Source organism: Pygocentrus nattereri, chromosome 17 (assembly GCF_015220715.1).
Source record: "Pygocentrus nattereri isolate fPygNat1 chromosome 17, fPygNat1.pri, whole genome shotgun sequence".
Taxonomy (NCBI): Eukaryota; Metazoa; Chordata; class Actinopteri; order Characiformes; family Serrasalmidae; genus Pygocentrus; species Pygocentrus nattereri.
In genome coordinates this window covers 13,901,068-13,919,598 of record NC_051227.1, presented here as the reverse complement: position 1 = coordinate 13,919,598, position 18,531 = coordinate 13,901,068, and the positions used below count along the sequence as shown (strand labels likewise).

General features: G+C 42.0%; 1 protein-coding gene across 1 annotated transcript in view; it reads right to left on the bottom strand.

Annotated features, from left to right (window-relative positions):
• Positions 1-17,412, bottom strand: part of ca8 (carbonic anhydrase VIII) — a 33,051-nt gene extending 15,639 nt beyond the window's left edge. The window contains exons 1-3 of the mRNA XM_017706334.2: positions 16,747-17,412; positions 4,332-4,523; positions 3,635-3,759 (exon numbers count right to left, since the gene is read on the bottom strand). Coding sequence (XP_017561823.1) covers positions 3,635-3,759; positions 4,332-4,523; positions 16,747-16,819 — 390 coding nt within the window. The 5' untranslated portion in view covers positions 16,820-17,412. The remainder of the gene's footprint in view (positions 1-3,634; positions 3,760-4,331; positions 4,524-16,746) is intronic.
• Positions 17,413-18,531: the final 1,119 nt, after the last annotated feature.

Genomic DNA, 18,531 nt, shown 5'->3' with positions numbered 1-18,531 from the left:
CACCCACCTTGTGCTTCCACTAACTGGCCACTTTATTAAAAACACCCACCTTGTGCTTCCACTAACTGGCCACTTTATTAGAAACACCTACCGTGTACTTCCACTAACTGGCCACTTTATTAAAAACACCCACCTTGTACTTCCACTAACTGGCCACTTTATTAGAAACACCCACCTTGTACTTCCACTAACTGGCCACTTTATTAAAAACACCCACCTTGTGCTTCCACTAACTGGCCACTTTATTAAAAACACCCACCTTGTGCTTCCACTAACTGGCCACTTTATTAGAAACACCTGCCTTGTACTTCCACTAACTGGCCACTTTATTAGAAACACCTGCCTTGTACTTCCACTAACTGGCCACTTTATTAGAAACACCTACCTTGGACTTCCACTAACTGGCCACTTTATTAGAAACACCTACCTTGGACTTCCACTAACTGGCCACTTTATTAAAAACACCCACCTTGTACTTCCACTAACTGGCCACTTTATTAGAAACACCTACCTTGGACTTCCACTAACTGGCCACTTTATTAAAAACACCCACCTTGTACTTCCACTAACTGGCCACTTTATTAAAAACACCCACCTTGTGCTTCCACTAACTGGCCACTTTATTAGAAACACCTACCTTGTACTTCCACTAACTGGCCACTTTATTAAAAACACCCACTTTGTACTTCCACTAACTGGCCACTTTATTAGAAACACCCACTTTGTACTTCCACTAACTGGCCACTTTATTAGAAACACCCACCTTGTACTTCCACTAACTGGCCACTTTATTAGAAACACCCACTTTGTACTTCCACTAACTGGCCACTTTATTAAAAACACCCACCTTGTACTTCCACTAACTGGCCACTTTATTAGAAACACCTACCTTGGACTTCCACTAACTGGCCACTTTATTAAAAACACCCACCTTGTACTTCCACTAACTGGCCACTTTATTAAAAACACCCACCTTGTGCTTCCACTAACTGGCCACTTTATTAGAAACACCTACCTTGGACTTCCACTAACTGGCCACTTTATTAAAAACACCCACTTTGTACTTCCACTAACTGGCCACTTTATTAAAAACACCCACCTTGTGCTTCCACTAACTGGCCACTTTATTAGAAACACCTACCTTGTACTTCCACTAACTGGCCACTTTATTAAAAACACCCACCTTGTGCTTCCACTAACTGGCCACTTTATTAGAAACACCTACCTTGGACTTCCACTAACTGGCCACTTTATTAAAAACACCCACTTTGTACTTCCACTAACTGGCCACTTTATTAAAAACACCCACTTTGTACTTCCACTAACTGGCCACTTTATTAGAAACACCCACTTTGTACTTCCACTAACTGGCCACTTTATTAGAAACACCCACCTTGTACTTCCACTAACTGGTCACTTTATTAAAAACACCCACTTTGTACTTCCACTAACTGGCCACTTTATTAGAAACACCCACCTTGTACTTCCACTAACTGGCCACTTTATTAGAAACACCCACCTTGTGCTTCCACTAACTGGCCACTTTATTAAAAACACCCACCTTGTACTTCCACTAACTGGCCACTTTATTAGAAACACCTACCTTGTACTTCCACTAACTGGCCACTTTATTAAAAACACCCACCTTGTACTTCCACTAACTGGCCACTTTATTAGAAACACCCACCTTGTACTTCCACTAACTGGCCACTTTATTAGAAACACCTGCCTTGTACTTCCACTAACTGGCCACTTTAATAGAAACACCTACCTTGTGCTTCCACTAACTGGCCACTTTATTAGAAACACCTACCTTGGACTTCCACTAACTGGCCACTTTATTAAAAACACCCACTTTGTACTTCCACTAACTGGCCACTTTATTAAAAACACCCACCTTGTGCTTCCACTAACTGGCCACTTTATTAGAAACACCTGCCTTGTACTTCCACTAACTGGCCACTTTATTAGAAACACCTGCCTTGTACTTCCACTAACTGGCCACTTTATTAGAAACACCTACCTTGGACTTCCACTAACTGGCCACTTTATTAGAAACACCTGCCTTGTACTTCCACTAGCTGGCCACTTTATTAGAAACATCCACTTTGTGGTTCCACTAACTGGCCATTTTATTAGAAACACCTGCTTTGTGCTTTGTGTACCTGTTCCTTTCTATGCTTTTATACAACCGTTTAGCAAGGGAAAGGACAACAAACACTGTTTGTAATATAATTTTGTCATTGGCACCTTCTTCCACCAAAAAAAGTAGTTCTAGCATCGCAGAGTAAAGAGACCATTATTGTCACTTTTCAACCAGTCAGATTTTGTGGGTGGAGCTAACTGTTGGGTGAAGCTCCATTGTTTTGCAGGAAACCTCAGTCTTTCTCTGTGAGAAGTGAAAGGTCTGCGTCAGCAGGTGATGCGCTGTGAGGCTCTTGTCTTCCTGCCAAGCTGGAGCAGACAGCAGCAGGTGTGTGTGTGTGTGTGTGTGTGTGTGTGTGTGTGTGTGTGTGTGTGTGTGTGTGTGTGTGTGAGAGAGAGAACAGGTGCAAGTGCAGGTGACAGGTGTGTACTCAGGGCTTTGAAATAGAGCCCTCAGTACTGTTTAAAGAGCCATTGAAATCTACTACAGTCTTCTGTGTCTGTTAGGAATCATTCAGGAAGTGTCAAGGAGTTATTCTGCATCTACACAGAACTATGTAGTATCTACTATGGATTACTCAGTATCTACTATAAATTATTCAGTATCTAATATGAATTATTCAGTATCTACTATAAATTATTAAGCATCTACTACAAATTATTCATTATCTACTAAGAAGTATTCAGTATCTACTAGAAATTGTTAAGTATCTACTATGAATTATTCAGTATCTACTATACATTATTCAGAATCTACTGTAAATTATTCAGAATCTAATATGAATCATTCAGTATCTACTATGAATTATTCAGTACCTACTATAAATTAGTCAAAATCTACTGTAAATTATTCAATATCTATTATGAATTATTCCAAATCAACTATGAATTATTCAGTATCTAACATGAATTATTCAGTATCTACTATGAATTATTCAGTATCTGTATACTGAAACTGTGTAAGTTGTGTGTGTACGGAACTGAAGTGTGGACTGACAGTCCCTGAGAGTTCAGAGGGCTAGGGAGGAGATAAATCTGGTGTGTGAAAACATCCTTTTCAGCCGCAGGTTGTTTGGGTTTCGTTTTGTAGCGTGTGCATTGTGCTCTGTTTTCCTCCAGGAACTGTAGTGTTTATATCTTTCACACACACTGACCTTCAGATAGTGCTCAGCTCTGGAGTGTTTCTTTACAAAGTATTTTCTCAGTTAGCCAGACAGCATCAGCCCGAAATTCAGCTTGTCCACGTGTGAAGAGGGCAGGTTCGGTATTGCTATGTGTCCATTTCACAACCTCTCTTTATCTCTTAGAAATTTTCCATGTCTTAGCTGCTCAACTACATTTGGATAAAGAAGTAAGTTCTTTCATTTCGTTTTTCAACTGTTGCTTTAAGTTACCAGGCAACGGAGAGAATCCACTTTGTGAAATTTCTCTTTGGTCCACATGGCCTAAAACACAGCGAGGCTGAGAAAATGAACAGTGCATGACTGACCTCCATGGGGAAGGCCTTGAAGTTGACGGTGTGTTCGGACCCCCGCTGGTTCTCCTTGCCCCAGTGGAAACGCACCTCATGCAGCTCGTACTCATGGTCACTCGGGAGAGGGCCGCCAGTCACCACTGGAGCGGGAGAAAAGGAAAGATAGCAGGATGAGTGCACACTGCCTTTAATTTCTGTTGACATTTCACACATAATGTTTGCTTGCAAGGCAGATTTGTGCAACTCCTTTATGAATGTTTATCTTCAGCACTCAGCCATGACTTCATCAAAGTGTCCCGCGTGGTATGGAGAGAAGGTTTAAATGATGACTTGACATTTGTCTTTTCCAAACCATTGTTAAAAAGCACACATTGAAACTCTTTTGTAAGTTCTGACTGCGAATAAAAGATGTATCCTGCTGGAGATGTGAGAAAAGCAGCTGTAGCTGTACAAATAATTTACAAACAATGCACAATATTCAGTATACGCAGTATACAAGCAAGCACAAAAGCAAGAAGCGTCTGGGTTCGATTCCCTGGCCAGGCGACCAGGGTCCTTTCTGTGTGGACTTCTAGATACATCACTGACTGTGAGAATGAGATGTAGTGGAACCAGAGGAGAGGAACCAAGACTCCAAAAACTCCCTAAGAACATGAGGATGAACTCATGAGCGAGATCTATTCTATTCTACTGCTGCACAGCGCGTTTGTACCTGATTTGGATTTGAGCATGATGCTGACAGTGTGTCCATCATTTATGACCTCACAGTCCCTGCAAACCACATAGTTGGGGTTCAAGCCGACCTCCAGCAGACGGGGGTCATACCGGGCCTCTCTGGAGTTCAGGTTAATGGGGGACTGGTTCTCTCCATTAGCCTCAGGAAACAGCAGCCCCCACTCTGCACCTACACGGAAACAAACAAAACACAGCACAGATCAGACTGAAACACTGAATTTCCCCATTCAAATCACACATCATTTTCGCATAAGGTTACCACGGATCTGAGCTTCACCTGGATAGTCAAGTTTTTTAGGCCCAAAGAAAATGGCCAATGCCTTGTGCAGAGGTCATGCGGCTCTTTTACTGCCCTGTTGTGGCTCCACAGCTGAATCAGATTTGTAGGTAATAATAAAATAATCCTCCTTTACAGTAAAATGAAGCTCTGCTGATCGTTCAACATAGTTTAACAGTAATGGTCTTAAACGCTGGAGTTAATGTAGAACTGCTAATCCACCCTTTAACCCTGAAGATCAGAGCAGACTGCTGGTCACCATAGCAACACAGACAATAGCTAGTAGCTAACGAAAGAAGAGAAAGATTCAAGACAAACATTGAGAATGTAGAGATGAGCAGACAGACTAATTTGCCTTTATATGCACTCCAGCTCAACCTCTAAAAAGTGGAACGTTACGAGAGTTTATAAGAACCCACTCCACTTTTTGTGGAAAGGTTTCCTGCTGGAGATTCGAGAAAAGCAACTGTAGCTGACCTAAAGATAAAAGAGCAAAGTAACTCTGTATTTCCATGTATATTAGAATCTGAATAACAATGAAAGTACGTTTCAATGAACAAAAAGCGTTTACATTGATCCGAAGAGAACTCTATTTCAATGAATACCCCCAAAAATTGCACTGAAATGTTGCTGCTTTGCGCCATCAACAACTAAACAACTGAATTAAATTCATACAATTTTTGTTTTTGATTCGTTGTCTCTCCAGTATTAAATGCAATATACAAATGGGCAGTCATGGGCTGGAGGTTAGGGATCCAGCCTCGTGACCGGAAGGTCGCCGGTTCGATCCCCAGAGCCGACAGCACATGACTGAGGTGTCCTTGAGCAAGACACCTAACCCCAACTGCTCCCCGGGCGCTGCGGATCGGGCTGCCCACCGCTCCGGACAAGTGTGCTCACTGCCCCCTAGTGTGTGTGTGCTCACTAGTGTGTATGTGGTGTTTCGCTTCACGGATGGGTTAAATGCGGAGGTGGAATTTCCCCATTGTGGGACTAATAAGGGTCACTTAATCACTTAAATAATGTACACATCATTTACAGACAGCACCCAATAGACAGTACACACACAATTATAAACTAGGACATTAGCACAAACTGGGACGCACAGGCAAGACGTTAAAACATCACACCAATAAAATAGACATAAAATGTTGAGAATAGTTTCTAATCACTCTGAGAAAGCCGGAAGACATTGCAGAGAGTGGGAATTCTCCTCTCTACGAGTTCTCTGGTATTTCACACACTGATTACAACACTGAGCTTTCTTGAAGAGAGAGCTGGAGACAGTTCATTGAATTCTGTTGTCTTGGTGCAGCTCCTGGACTTCTCCACTGTTGCTCCCTTCTCTCAGTTCGGAGCTTTAGCGTTTATTTTAGACCAAAAAGATCTAAAAACGGAGCCTAACCAGCTTCACTTGCTCTGCTGATGTTCCACTGCAGTTCTCCTGCTACATTTTGCTCAAGCTTTTTGTTTTTTTTTTGTTTTGCTCTATATAGAGTCTCAGTACGATTCTAGCTGTTACAGCAATTACTCCGTCCTCCTCGTCCTCCTCGTCCTCGCTCTCTGTGAGGCTGCCTTGTGTTTGATACTTCATCTTGTTCTCTGAAGGCCTGTGTTGAAGGTCTGTGTTGATGCCGGCCTGCTGTGCTGAAGCTGCTCTGTTCTAATGTGGCTAATGTGGGTCTAATGTTGGTCTTAGTTCATTTGTGTTCTAATGCAGGAACTAAATTAAGGCTCCTGTGCTCTAGGGCCTCTCAGTCATTAGAGCTGGGGGTCCTGCAGGACTGGGAGACCCCCGAGGAATTCAAAATGTGCTCATTTCCCCCTCCCTCCTCCTCCTCCATTTTCTTTTTCTTCCTTCTTTCCTGCTCTCATCATACTTTTACACAACTCTTACTTTTATGACCTCTATGGCTGCCTCTGCTTCTACTCTGACTTCTACAAGCACTATTACTGCCTCAATTTCTACAACCACTACTACTACCTCTACTTCTACAACCACTACTGCTACTTCTAATTCTATTTCTACTTCTACAACTACTACTACTACTACTACTACTACTACTACGACTACTACTACCTCAACCTATCCTACTGATTCTATAACCCCACTATGATCTATTTCTGGCCCTACAAGCACTATTACTACCTCTACTTCTACTCCTACTAGTACAAACATTGTTACTACCTCTACAACCACTACTCCTAGCTCAACTTCTATAACTGCTACTACTACTTCTACTTCTTCTCCTACTTGTACACACACTGTTACTACCTCGACCACTATGCCTCCTTCTACAATAACTACTACTAACGCTACTTCTACTTATACAAATATTACCTCTATTACCACCACTACTTCTATGACCCCTACTGCTTCAACAATTTCTATTCCTACCTCTACAAGCAGTACTATCTCTCCTTCTACTCTCACTTCTACAACCACTACTACTACCTCTATTTCTATGACCATTATTGCTACCTCCACTTCTACTCCTACTTCTACTCCTATGTCTTCAACCAGTACTTTTACTCCTACTTCTATGACCATGTTACTACCTCTACTTCACTCTTACTTTAATGAACACTAATGCTATGTTTACTTTTATTCTTACGTCTATTCTACTTCAGCAGCTTTTACTTCTACCTCTCTTTCTACTTCTCTGACCACTAGTACTTCATGTACTACCTTTATTACTAATACTATTACTTCATCTTCAACAACTATTTATGCTGCTAGAAATACTTCTACTACCACTTCTGGTACTGTAACTTCTACGATTATTACTACTACCTCTACTACTAGCACTGTTACTTCTGCAATTATTATTACTTTTAGAATTACATTTAACGCTTACACCGGTCAGGCATAACATTGTGACCACCTCCTTGTTTCTGAGCTCATTGTCCATTTTATCAGGTCCACTTACTGTATAGCTGCACTTTGTAGTTCTACAGTTACAGACTGTAGTCCATCTGTTTCTCTGATACTTTGTTACCCCCTTTTACCCTGTTCTTCAGTGGTCAGGACCCCCATGGACCCTCACAGAGCAGGTACTATTTGGGTGGTTGATCATTGTCAGCACTGCAGTAACACTGAGGTGGTGATGGCGTTGCGCTGGTGTGAGTGGATCAGATGCAGCAGTGCTGCTGGAGTTTTTAAAACACCTCAGTGTTGCTGCTGGACTGAGAATAGTCCACCAACCAAAAACATCCAGCCAACAGCGTCCTGTGGGCAGCATCCTGTGACCACTGATGAAGGACTAGAGGATGACCAGCATAAACTGTGCAGCAGCAGATGAGCTGTCGTCTCTGACTTTACATTTACAAGGTGGACCAACAAGGTAGGAATGTCTAATAGAGTGGACAGTGAGTGGACACAGTGTTTAAAAACTCCAACAGCATAAGAGAACAAACAAGTTTTATACTATATATAATTTACCAAATTCTTATTTGTGCATTGTTTAGTCTTTCTGGCCTCTGGGCCAACCACAAACAGTGCACTCTGTAATCAAACATAAAAAGCCCAGGCACCCCTGATATAGAATTTCATTCTCATTTCATTCCCTGAGCACATGTGCATGAAACTGCTGCGTCATATAAATGCTGACCGCTGGACTTTCCCGTAAGAAAATGGCAGGGATTTTTTTTTCTTCAATAGATTCTTTGTGCCTATTGTTGGTTTTCCTGTTTCTCAGGAAACAGTAAATCAAACACGACCTGTTATCTGTTATTCTACTGACCAACATCCGTGACAAACTCCACTCACACAAGCTCTTCCAGCACCGGGGAACTGACCCATACGAGGTGCAAACACAACGGCCATAAAGACGACAGATTTGAAGTAACTTCAAGCTCCTTTTAGTGCTCCGCTCTACAAACAGAGGAGCGGACGCCGCACACTGCACAAATTAGGCACTCAGCCTTCAGGTTACAGCAGCTGACTGTATGGGCAGCTCTGCAGTGGCTTCATTTGCTGTGGTTTTTAACTAAAAAGAGAAACGTTTCTCTCATCAAGCACATTCATTTGCTCTCATTTCAATGTAGTCACGCTAAATAGATCTAGTGCGGACTCTTCCTTTAAAGAGAAATTCCGCCAATTTGCATGATCAAACACACACACACACACACACACACACACACACACACACACACACACACACCTTCTGGTGCCTATCTCAGCTGTCATCGGGTGGAAGGCAGGATACACCCTGGACAGGTCGCCAGTCCATCGCAGGACAGACAGACAGACATTCACTCACACCTAGGGGCAATTTAGCATGTCCAGTTTGCCTGACTGCATGTCTTTGTACTGAGGAGGGGAAACCAGAGAAGGGGGCACTCACCTGCACTCTACATTGATCGACTGATTTGGAGTGACAGGTCAAGTTATTACATGAAAGGGTTATGAACGTGTTGCTTCTACAATCAGCAATTTCACACCAAACCACTCTGAAAGTTTACACCTCAAACACTGGATTATGAAGTAATTTTGAAAACTTTGGTGGAGTTCCTCATTAACGTGGTTCTTCCAGCCCTGCTCTAAAAAACCTTTCTTTGGCATTTCTTTTATTTGTGCTGTGCCAAGTATGTAAAACTGAGAAGAAATGAAGCTCATTTAAGACGTCGTTTTCTTAAAATAGCAACTGGATTTAACTGAGTACCAATTTGTACTCAAATTGTGTGCTAACTTCAAAGGGGAATTCCACACGTTTTTCAAAATCCCCCCATAATTCATTGTGTGGGATGTAAACAGAGAGATTCAGGGCTGTTTGGTGTGAAATGATTCAGACTTCTTTACAGTGGTGGTGATGGGAGCCAGGCGTCGCCGTGACTACAACACAGATATAGACATTTATTTACCATCCAGAACCACCAGAGAACCTACAGGAGTCTTCCGAGTTTATATGGAATGTTGATGATGGAAAATAGTAGAAAACCTGAAGCATACAAGGTTTTGGTGGACTTTCAGACGCAGAACGTGCAGTAGCAAGTGTAAACAGCTTAAATATAGTCAATATGTCTAATATTTCTCATTATGAGGCTGCTGTAAGAAAATTGTGAGATTGTATAATTTATTTTTACTTGTTTTTAAGCAGTTTTATCTTATAAAAGTGTCTGATTTCATTGGCAGATCATGTTCCTTGTTTTAATCATTATTTCTTGAAATGACCAAAACTATCTTCATTATTTCTCCAAACAAGTGAACTAATCTGCTAATGGAATCAGACACTTTCACCAGATAAAATCACTTAAAACTAGTAAAAATGTACAGAAACAGGTGGAATAATCTTAGAATGTTCTTACAGCAGCCTCAGAATGAGAGATATTAGATTTATTGACTACATTTAACAAGTTTACACTGATTAAGATATTTTTTGTGGTGCAAGAGGGACACATTTACAGCAAATCACTGAAGATCTACTCGTTCAGAGAATCTTTCGGCTTATTTAACTTCACACGGCATACAGAGCATCTCTAACACGCAGCCAATGCGGAGAGCGTCAGTCTATGTCTTCTCTATGTCTATCTCTTCTATTTTAATGAATGTAGCCTTTTATATTAGGGAATTGTAGCAGCAGCAGCACAAAGTTTAGCTTCACTATGTTTATTTTTTTGTCGCTTGCCACTGTAGAAACGTGTATAAAGAGCCGTGGATTTAGTGGGGCATGATTGGCTGATGGGGCATCGTCCCAGTAAATGACCCCTGATGCTGGATTGTTTTGTCAGGGACTGTTTTGCCTCCCTTAACATTCTAGGCTTGATGATCATGCCCATGCATCAAATTCAAAGTTTCTATTTGTTTCTCTATCTTTGCACAGGGCTGCTGGAACTAGCGGACATTTGACCCACCACTTTTTGAAGTACTAGAGTGACGACCCACCACTGTGAGAATGAGTTCTGGATGCTTACATCAAAAAAACCTCAGATTTTTCTAAACTGCACACAGCGCTGACTGGAATGAACAGCCAGAGTAAAACTCATCTGCAGAACCAATCAGAATCCCAATTTCAGCTAGGTGGTGGGACTTTTCCCAAACAGTAAGGCCTTCGTGAGTTGGTGTTCAGTGAGAGGAGCTGCAGCTCACCAACTCAGCAAGAATGCTTTTATTGCATCATCACTTTTGTTTATATAGCACCTTTCCTTGGCTTAAGGACGCTTTACAATCAGAAAGTAACAACATACACAATCAACAAAATATAAAAGAACACACACACACACACACTCCATACTTCAACTCCATATTTCCCACAGCTAGAGTCACTTTGCTAGCCTGGAATGAGTCCTTTGCCGCAGGGGTAAGTCTCAGTGTCATACAGCGTCAGTTCAGCAGCCGATCCAGGCTGCATCATACCTATGATGTAGCCTCACCCAAACGCCCAGAAGCCTCTGAGCCACAGGTGGAAAAACACTCTGAGCTGCTATCTGAGTGAATATGATGCCAAACTCCTCAGCCAGCAGGAAAACATCAAAACATATACAAAACAATACAGAACATACGGACAACCGATGTAAAGCTGTAGCCATATGGCACCAGTGGAGCACACGCGCATGGCCTTCCTTCCTGAAGCTCAAGCTGCGGTTAATCAAGGTAGACAAGCAATATAATTGTGAAGATTTGTTTGATTTTGGCTTATGAATTGCAGAGCATATTATTATTATTATTGTTATTATTATTATTACATGCCGTCCAATTGTTTCCAACTCCTGTCCACCACATAGACTGAGTTTCTCCAGAATGTCCTGGCTTCTCCTTGGATCCTCTCAATGGCCGCTTGCTGCATGGTTGCTCTGATTGTCTCTGTGTATCTTGTAGCTGCTCCTCTTCCTCTTTTACCCTCAACTCTTTCAAGCATGATGGACTTTTCCAATAAGCTGCTTCTTTTCAGAATTTTTGTGCCCAAAATAAGAGAGCCTCAGTTTGGTTATCTGGGCTCTTAGTGAGAGTTGAGGCTGATTTGGTCGAAGATCCATTCGTTTGTTTTCTTTGCCATCCGAGGTTCTCTCAAAAGTCTTCACCAACATCAAAGAACGGCATCAGTATTTTTCCTATCATGCTTGTTTATCGTCCAGCTTTCACATCCATAAAGAACCACAGAGATGACCACAGCCTGCACTGCAAAAACTATCTTAGCAATTGAAAATGTCTTAAATGTAGTCAATAAATCTAATATCTTCATTTACATGCTCACTACAAGTAATCTGATCAAAAATGAAATTTAAGTAGTGGAAGCGCTTCTCTCTTTCTCTCTGGTGGTCCAATGAAGCACTTGTTGTAAAATGTTGCTTTAAATTTGGAGCGTAAATCTTATATTGTATTTCCTAAAGGTGAATTCCACCCATTTTTCAAAATTTCTCCATAATTCAGTGTGTGAGATATGAACAGTCATTCAGAGTGGTTTGGTGTGAAATGGTTGATAATAGAGACTCAGATTTCTCTACAGTGTCTGTGTTTACATGCAAAGATTTTCTCCAATCTGATAGAAGACATTCTGATTATAGATTAAGTCTGAGGTGTTTATTCTCACTCTACTCAACAATCTGATGAAAATCTCTGTTTACAGGTCCACTACAAGGAATCTGATCCAAAATGATGTGCATGCATGGAGAACCTCTTAGCGTAGATGTTACCATGACAACCAGCATCACGTGAGTCCAGTGAGAGTGAGATGAGCAGCAGTGAGCAGTGCTTGTGTTTTTGATTACTTTAAAATGATGTCAGACGCAGGAAAACGTCCTTCACATCCTTATTAAAGAAGGCAGAGAGGAAGACGTCGTGTTCTGAGACACATAAGTTGGACGTCCTTCCGACCGCCGTCTTTTAAAGATCAGAGCATAAACTTCGTCTCCTCTGCAGACCAGTTTCTGCTCCGCTGTGTTGAATGGTATAAACTCTCACTATGATGCGAAGTACAAGCAGAACGGACTTAAACTTTCCGATAGGGAATGTAATCAGATACAGACGTTTACACAGATATTATTCTTCTATTTAACTGATTTACCCACCTTGTTCAGTCAGATTGTATCCTGAACGCCCAGATTATTCCCACTGAAATGTATGTAATTAGACTGCATGTAAACGTGGCTACTGGTAAAGTAGTTTTTCCAGTTGTAATAACCTTAGTCATCTTCATGTTGGTCTGAAGCCCCATCTTTTCACTTTATTCTTTAACCTTCATTATAAGGGCCTTCACATCTTCCAGATTTTCCACTATAAGTGCTGTATCATGCATGTATTGAAGGTTATTGGTGTTTTTTGTTTACTGATTTCTTGGTTATTAACATTATCATCCACATATTGACACAGAGTCCACAGTGTTGGCATATTCTCTGATGTTCCTTCAACCATTCCTGAATCCTTGATCGTCTTCCTCCAGTCCTGCTTCTCTCATTATTTGTTCTTCATACAAGTTGAACAGGTATGGTGATAGGATGTAGCCCTGTCTGATAGGATGGACCCAGTCTGTTTGCTCATTTTCTGTCCTGTTCTGTGGCTTGCTGATCATTGATCATTAGAACAATGAGAAGCTCTGATATTCCCGTTTTCCAGAGGACGTTCCATAATTTGTGTTCAACGTAGTCACAGGCTTTGTTGTAGTCAATGAAACACATGTTGACTTCTTTCTTGAACATCTTTGCTTTTTCAATGATCCAGCAAACATCCACAATAATATCTCTGCCGTTCCTGAATCCTGCTTACATGTCCGGCACTTCTCTTTCCATGTGAGGCCCTAATCTGCATTGACTGATCTTAAGCATAACTGGCGTGTGATGTTGAAGAAATTGTGCGATAGTTTGCACGCTCATTCTTGCGTTCTTACTTTGGTGTTGGGATATAAACTGACCTTCCAATCTGCCACTGAACTGTTTTTCAGATTTGTTGGCATAATTCGATCAATACGTTAACCTAAATCTTGAAATATTTCCATCGCAGTGTTATTCATTCCTGTGGTTAGTGGCAGAACCAATAAGAATTTCAGTTTCAGCTGGAAGGTGGGACTTTTCCCAAACAGTAAGGCATTTGTGAGTTGACATTCTGTGAGAGGAGCTGCAGCCCTCTAATGTGGCAAGAATGCCTTTACTGCAAAGCGTGGTCTTCGTTCCCGGAGCTCAAGCTTGCAGACAAGCATAAGCATATTTACTGGTGTATAATATTAAGGAATAGTTTGCACACAGTTCCTTTTTTATTTTTTTCCTCAATTTTCTCCCCAATTTAGTCACATCCACTAGTTAGGACTCCCCCAATCACATGAAACTACCAGTGCCAGGAAGGTGAAAGCTAGCATGGGCTTCCTCCAAGACCTGTGAAATTCCACCACATCTTTTCAAACTGCCACTAACGCAACGTCACTGGAGAGCTGAACACACTCAGATCTGTTATGTCAGCTGAAAGACCCCTGCACTGACTAGCATTGTGTTTGAGTAATTGGGGGAGAAGAGGGGGCCATCCTACCCACCCAGAGAGTGAGGCCAACCGTGCTGTCTTGGACTCAAGGCCACAGATGGCTGCTGCATCACCAGGGATCGAACTCGCGATCTTCTGATGATAGGGCCAACGCTTAGATGGTTACACTACTCGGGAGCTGCACACACTTCCTTGTCTTCCTTGTGTCCTTCCATTCTGTTGGCCATTGAGCTGTTTTCCTTATTGGTTGGCATAATTTGGTCAATCTTCTTCTTCTTCTTCTTTCGGCTGCTCCCTTTAGGGGTCACCACAGCAGATCATCTACCTCCATCTTGCCCTATCTACTGCCTCCTCTACTTTCACACCAAATAATTTGGTCAATACTTTAACCAAAATCATTATCAGAATCTTGAAATATTTTCGTAGCAGTGATATCAATTCCTGTTGCGAGTGATAGAACCAATCAGAATCCTAGTATCTTGTTTGGCAAAGATTTCAGGGCCTGTCTGATTGTCTTATAGCACTAAACGGTTTTCTATGTAGCTGACATCTATGAAAGCATCTTGGCAACTGACATTTTTTTTGTTCTTTTTTGTTTTCTGTCTTCCTTGTATTCCTTCTGTCTTTGATTTGTGTTTCGTCTGTGATGATCTGTCCATTGTCAACTCTCTCATTGACAATGAGAGACTGAAATGTATTTTTTCTGAAAAGCAATTCTTGTTTTTCCAAGTTTGTTCCCATTTTCAATATCTTTACAGATGCACCAACAACCTGATTGGGTATAATACAATTTAAAAAACCAATCATAAAGAAGCTGATATTATTTATTTCCATGGCTAAGTGTGACCCATAAAGATGATGACCGTCTCTATTTTCTATTTTATGGTGGCAAATGTGAGAGTAACAGCTCATGCTTCCCTGCAAAATTGGTGTGGACTTGATGCAGCAGGTTTGCAGGTGGACAGTAACAAAGTAAATGTAATTAGTTTCTGTACTTAAGTAGTTTTTCATGTATCTGTACTGAAGTTTCTCCATTCTGGGTGACTTTTTCCTTTCACTCCACTACATTTCAGAGTCTAATATCTGACTTTTTCCTCCACTACATTTTGAGAAATCTGTCGTTCCTTTTGGTTTCTGTGTGTATAAAAACGTAACGTCAAAACGAAAGAAGCACAAAGCCAGAGCACCAATCAGGGCACAGCGGTCACTTTGTTTAGAGCTGGTTTTGACCTGTTGGTCATACCGACCCAGTGCAGCACACGGTTCAACGTCAGCGCAGCAGCGTAAAACTGGGAGAGTCTGTTCAACATAAATGATGAACTAACCTAACTTTGTGTAAATAGAGCACAATATAGAAATATGTCCACATATGCAGTCGAGACTGACGCGGCTTTTTTCTGAATTTCTACAAACACCATTTCATTTTATAGTAAATTAGTCTGGGCTGGTTTATGTTTATGAACAGAGGCCTACAGATCAACATAGTAAAGGAGCTCATCTGTGATCCTGAGTTTAAAGCCAGTTTTTATTAAACTTAAACTTGGAACTAAGTTATAAATAAATCTTAAACTGAAACTTTGCTTGTGTGTAAAAGTGATTTCAGAGCCACTCGGTTCTCCCTGATGGAAACTGTTTACCTTCAGTGTTTTGTGCTTATGATCATTTTAATAGACGTCAGCGTCACTAATTAATGACTTTTAATTCTATTAAAAAACTGGTTTACCAAGAGAGACGCTGGAGGACTTTCACCTGAAATGAGTTCATGAAGCCAGTCTTGTTATAAAAATGATAACAGGACATCAGAGCCAGAATTACTCTTTTAGTACTTTTACTTTCGATACTTAAGTGCATTTGAAGGTAAATACTTTAGTACTTTTACTCAAGTTGAGGTCTAAAGGGAGGAACTACTTTTACTGGAGGAATATTTTACCTTGGGTGTCTCTACTTTAGCTCAAGTACAGGGTTTGTGTACTTTTTCCACCGCAGCCCATTTTTCTCTGCCGCCCTTTCCCTTCCATCTCATCCCGAGATCATACAAGACTCACATCTGGAGTTATGAGCCTATGAAGAGGGGCTGAGATACACATCATCTGCCTCCCATCAACGGGTGGATTCGTGTGTCTGTCTACATTCTGTGTGAAACTGACCGACAGACACTAAGGAAATCGCTAAGGACTGACCATCACACGGGAAACCCTTCAATCTTCGTTCAATCCACATTGGAGACTCGTGTGAAACAATGTCAGAGAGTTTACAGCTGCTGAAGCTGATGCACGGGGGTTGAAAAGTCGTGAAAACGCCCTCCGAAAAAATGTAAAACATGTTTTGGGCCAAAATCTTCTCTAAACTATCATAAATCATCTCGGGCATTAGGCAGTGAATTCAGAACCACTTCATGTAGGACCTTTCTGTGAGGGAGCTTTTAGAGGGGGACGTCTGGTTCCTATCACCACCACTGTGAACAGTGGTGAGTTCGGTAAGTTTATCTATAACAGAGCGTTTCACACCAAACCACTCTTAATGACTCTGTTTATGCAGTTTTATTGAAAAGTTAGTGTAGTTGCCCTTTAAGCTGATGACAGGGCTTACGGGTGTGTGTGTGTGTGTGTGTGTGTGTATGCTGCAGTGCTGAGTGACTGTGTGTGGGACAGTGCAGGCTCATGTTTCTCTCTGTGAAAGGCATCGTGGGTGAGTGAGTGAGTGCTGTACCTTCCTCGTAGCCCCAGTCCAGCTCGTCCTTTCCCGGCAGGTAATCAGACTCCTCTATCATGCTGTCCGCCATGGTGATGGAGCCGGTGGGCCAAAACTTCCAGAAAAATCAACTCCTCCCTCCCAGAGGGAACGCCAAGACTTTAATGGGTCTCCTTTTGGCTGAGCTTCAAAGGAAAGTCCACTTTTGTTCTCCACTTCTTCGGTATTCACTCTACGCCCGTAACACAGTCAGAGTGAAACCAGCGGGAACAGAGAAACCACAGAGCTAGAGTCCTCCAGACCTGCTGAGCCAGAGCGCCCTCACTGCCCCTCAGCCTCAGTCTGACTACTCACTCAGCCCTCTCTGCACTGAGGTCTCTCTCCCTCCCGCTTTCTCTTTCTTCCCACTTTCTTACTCTCTCTCTCTTACTATATACTACCTACAGCTCTTTCTCTCTCTCTCCCTCCCTCTCTCTTTATTCTACCTACAGCTCTCTCTTTCCCTTTATTCCTTCTGTACATTTCTTGCACTCACGGCGCTTTCTCTTTCTCTTTCTTCCCTCTTTCTCGCTCTCTCTGTCTCTCTCAGATTCTGAGAGAACAAGTTCCCTTGGTATTTCTCTCCTCCCTCTCTCTCTCTCTCACTCTCTCTCTCTCTTTCTTCCCTCTTTCTCTCTGTGTCTCTCAGATTCTGAGAGAACAAGTTCCCTTGGTCTTTCTCTCCTCCCTCCCTCCCTCCCTCCCTCCCTCCCTCTCTCTCTCTCACTCTCCCTCCCTCCCCCCCCCCTCTCTCTCTCTTTAAATCTTTATCTTCAGTTTTCTAAGTCTGAGACCCGGTGCCCCTGCCTCCTCCCCCAGCAGCAGCTCACTTTATGATTGGCTGAAAGTAGTGACTTTGTAAGAATTTACTCACAGTCCAGTCTGGTTAACAGTCCAGCCACATGCGCTGGACACAGCGATGAGGGAGGCCAGAGCAGGGTCTTAATAATAATAGTAAAATAAAGTTCTTTAGAAAGTGAACAAGTAGATCAAATATAAATGAAAATCAACAAATGACGTCTAGTTGTTTTAACCATCAGTTTGATCTCCATTCATCCAGCCAGAGAGGAAACAGGCACCATTAGAAAAACAGTCACCCGGGGAGAGGGAGGGAGGGAGGGAGGGAGGGAGAGAGAGAGAGAGAAAGAGTATGTACAGAGTGAGAGGGGGTACACAGAGAAAGAAACTATGTATATGTTGTAATATAGATAGATAGATAGATAGATAGATAGATAGATAGATAGAGGGAGGGAGGGAGGGAGAGGGAGAGAGAGAGAGAGAGAGAGAGAGTATGTATAGAGTGAGAGGGGGTACACAGAGAAAGAGACTATGTATATGTTGTAATATAGATAGATAGATAGATAGATAGATAGAGAGAGAGAGAGAGAGAGAGAGAGAGAGAGAAAGCATGTACAGAGTGAGAGGGGTACACAGAGAAAGAGACTATGTATATGTAGAGTTATAGATAGAGAGAGAGAGGGAGAGAGAGACAGAGAGAGAGTGTGTGTGCATTTACAGAGTGACCGAGGACACGAGTGTACAGAGGGTGGAGCATCTATGTGCAGTTAGTTGTGTGAGTTATAGATGGTGATAAATAGGTCATAACCATATTGTTGTTATTATAGCCGTGTTAGTTCTTCAGGGCGAGGTGCAGGACGGCCTTCACTGTGTTTTGCTTTGAGGGATGATATAACTACTCAGTGTTATTCTAACTAAAGGGTGGGCTCTGTGTAAATAGTGTTGAATGGGTCAGCAGATTTCAGT